Source organism: Pundamilia nyererei, unplaced genomic scaffold (genome assembly GCF_000239375.1).
Source record: "Pundamilia nyererei isolate P.nyererei 1_Seehausen unplaced genomic scaffold, PunNye1.0 scaffold00064, whole genome shotgun sequence".
Lineage (NCBI taxonomy): Eukaryota > Metazoa > Chordata > Actinopteri > Cichliformes > Cichlidae > Pundamilia > Pundamilia nyererei.
The window spans coordinates 1,913,358-1,916,616 of NW_005187465.1; the positions used below are offsets into that span (position 1 = coordinate 1,913,358).

Genomic DNA, 3,259 nt, shown 5'->3' on the forward strand with positions numbered 1-3,259 from the left:
TGGACAAAATACTCATTTGCCTAATAATTCTGCACTCCCTGTAGTTTATTGTCTCAGTATAAAAGGAACAAGTGAACTCATTTGTAACAGTTTTTTGATGTGAATGCAGAAGCTAACGCTTCGTGTGTTTTTACATCCAAGGTTGTTGATGGGACTCCATGTTCACCAGATTCCACAGGAGTGTGTGTCCAGGGGAAGTGCATTAAGACCGGCTGTGACAGCAAAATTGGCTCCACTAAAAAGTTTGATAATTGTGGAATCTGTGGAGGTGACAACAAGGGCTGCAAGAAAGTGTCTGGACTCTTCACAAAGCCTGTGTGAGTATCACTATGTCATCATGGGACGGGCTCTACAAAGCGTTGCTTAGGTCATTCTTTTTCCCCCACTCACTTCAACATAACTTTATCATTTTCGCTCCATTATTACAAGCCCCCACTGACTCTAAAATGTTTTGGCTTGCAGGCATGGCTACAACTTCGTTGTCATGTTGCCAGTGGGTGCAGCCAATATAGACATCCGCCAGCGAGGCTACAAGGGAATGGTCAGTGATGATAACTACTTGGCCGTGAAGAACAGTGACAGCCATTACCTGCTCAATGGGAACTACATAGTGTCAGCTGGCGAGAAGGACATCTTTGTAAAGGGAAGCTTGCTGCGCTACAGTGGCACAGTCGGCCTCTCCGAGACCATACAGGCCATGAAGCCCTTGGGAGAAGCCCTGACGGTGGAGGTCCTGTGTGCAGGCAAGTTGACACCTCCTCGCATCCGCTACTCCTTCTACCTCGCCCGTCAGGTCAAGGAAGACAAGACTCTGAAGAAGAATGAGAGGGTAAACTCTCAAAACAGTGTCCTGGGTGAAGATAGTGTCAAGGAGAAAGACACAGATACCCTAAAGATGTCTTACAAAAAGGAGGAGCCCATTCTGGACAAGTGGGTTACCACAGGCTGGGATGATTGCTCCGTTTCCTGCGGCCGTGGGATCCAGAGGAGGATGGTGCAGTGTTTGAAACCAGACGGGAAGCCAGGGTGGAACTGTGACTCTTCGCACAGACCTCCAGCCACCAGGGTTTGTGAAGGGCCATGTCCTGAGTGGTATATTGGCCAGTGGTCACCGTGCTCCATAACCTGCGGGAAGGGCTTCAAGAGACGACCACTGCACTGCCAAAGCCAAACTGGGCATCTTCTCACAAGAGATCACTGCACTGGCGTTCGTAAACCACAGGAGCTGGACTTCTGTAACATGACGCCTTGCTAGTAACTTAAACCTATAAGCGACACAAGTGTTTTTTTCTGTTTTAAAAGGGTGAATTGATTCCATCTGCAAGTATCTTTTCTATCTGTCAGACATGGATTTTTCCACTTGGGCTGTTAGAGGATGATGGACACCTGCTTGGAAGAATATCAACACTCAAACCTGGAAGATGAATGCTGAAAGTTATCTTTCACTGCCACTTTGTTTAAGCTTTATTCAGGAGTACATTTTATGGCAATACAAGATAATCAAGGTCAAATAAAATTTAGTTGAATTCCTTGTACTGTCAGCAGATACAGAATGTCCATTTGCAAGCAATCAATCTAGTTTACCTTTTGAGTCTGGAACCCATTTCATGTCATAATACTTTAACTGTGCAGGCTGCAGATTAGTGAAAGCTGTGGGTAGTTTACAAAACGACTCCAGTCACTTTTCAAATAGCAACTATACCAAGAGTGACATGTATGAATAACAGTTTGACTAAAACATAGTTTCAAAATATCTCACGCATGTTTATGTTTTATCGGCCATCTTTTTTTTTTTTTGAATCACAAGGAATTTTAAAATCTTCCAACTGATTCTGAAATGAAACTGATATCATTTTCATTGCTGTGTGAATACTTATGTGGCACTGTTTATTCCTACCACCACCCGTTTACAGTTTGGTAGTTAACTCCTGCAGTGGATCAAGACTGCTATTACTGCGACGTTTTAGGAGTTAAAGATGCAAAACACACGATTATCATGTAGCCAGGATTTCTTCAAAACATGAACAGAGATCACCTTCGTTGTACACATCGTGTTTCAATTTAAGGTTGAATATGAAGTCACACTGACTAAACAACACAGGCCAGGAAACACTGACCTAAGATAGCGGCCTAGCCAGATACTATAAACACGCAAATACACACAGACTGCATTGAGATTCTCTCTCTCGTGATCACTTCCTTCATTTGACCTCAGCAACATTATTCGTAGTTCATAGTGTTCAGCCAGTCGTGAAGCCTGTTAAGTCATGCTCGTCTGGCACAGTTAGCACAGCTAATTTATTATCAATATAACAATAACACAATCACAGACAGAATGTGTTTTCCTGGATCCCCATCTTCTTATGGCCTCACAGCCTGAGCCAAGCTGTTCTGTCGACAGACTCGGAATCCTGTAATCCATTATGTTCTGTTTTATTTAAAGGGGTCACATTCACCAGTCCAACATCCGACTACAGGGTAAGTCTCATGTTAGTTGGCTGTTTTTTTGTTTGTTTGTTTTTAAATCCGCTTTTGCACTTTGTACAGCAAAAGAAACCAATGACTTACACAGGCTGTACTGTATACTATGTATACATTTATTCAGCTCTGTGCAAAAAATAATGTAAATACTCTTTTTTTTAAAAATCTTTTTTTTTTTACACAGGCATTTGTAATGGTCTTTGACACTAGTGTATTTATTCCAAAAATAAAGTCATTACCGTTGTAACTGATGCTTTGTTTTTCTTTTCTCAACTCTGTAGATATATAATGTCAATATCAGTCTTCATTCGGTTGGTGAAAGACGTCCGCTTTTCACAATAGACTGTAAAAAGGTGGACATAGCCAAAGTCATCTTGCTTTAATTTTTAGGGAAGGTGAATATTAGTCAACTGCCTCTGGCTTCTAAGCAAGCTAGTAAGCTTATTCACAAAGGTGCTTCCACGGACTCTGTGGGTGCATTGCCCAGGATACCTGTTAACTAGTGCTGCAAGGGGCCTCTCTGAGTGGAGTTCTGTTCTCCCTGCGCCGGCTTCTGGCTTCCTCCCACAGTCCAAAGACATAAACGAGATGAGATCATGTGACAATAAACTGGCTGTAGGTGTGAATGTTTGTCTGTCTCTGTGTTAGCCTAGCTTGTCCAGGATGTACCGTGCCTCTTGCTGTATAACAGCTGAGATATGCTCCTGTGACCTTGAATTGGACACACAGAAGATGGATGGTAATATACAAAAAATATACAAAAAAAGTATATATATAT

At 42.3% G+C, this 3,259-nt stretch overlaps 1 protein-coding gene across 1 annotated transcript in view; it reads left to right on the forward strand.

Moving 5' to 3' along the window:
- LOC102194747 (A disintegrin and metalloproteinase with thrombospondin motifs 15-like) overlaps window positions 1–2,725 on the forward strand; it is a 13,628-nt gene extending 10,903 nt beyond the window's left edge. Inside the window, exons 7-8 of the mRNA XM_005735516.2 lie at window positions 142–317; window positions 463–2,725. Coding sequence (XP_005735573.1) covers window positions 142–317; window positions 463–1,255 — 969 coding nt within the window. The 3' untranslated portion in view covers window positions 1,256–2,725. The remainder of the gene's footprint in view (window positions 1–141; window positions 318–462) is intronic.
- Window positions 2,726–3,259: the final 534 nt, after the last annotated feature.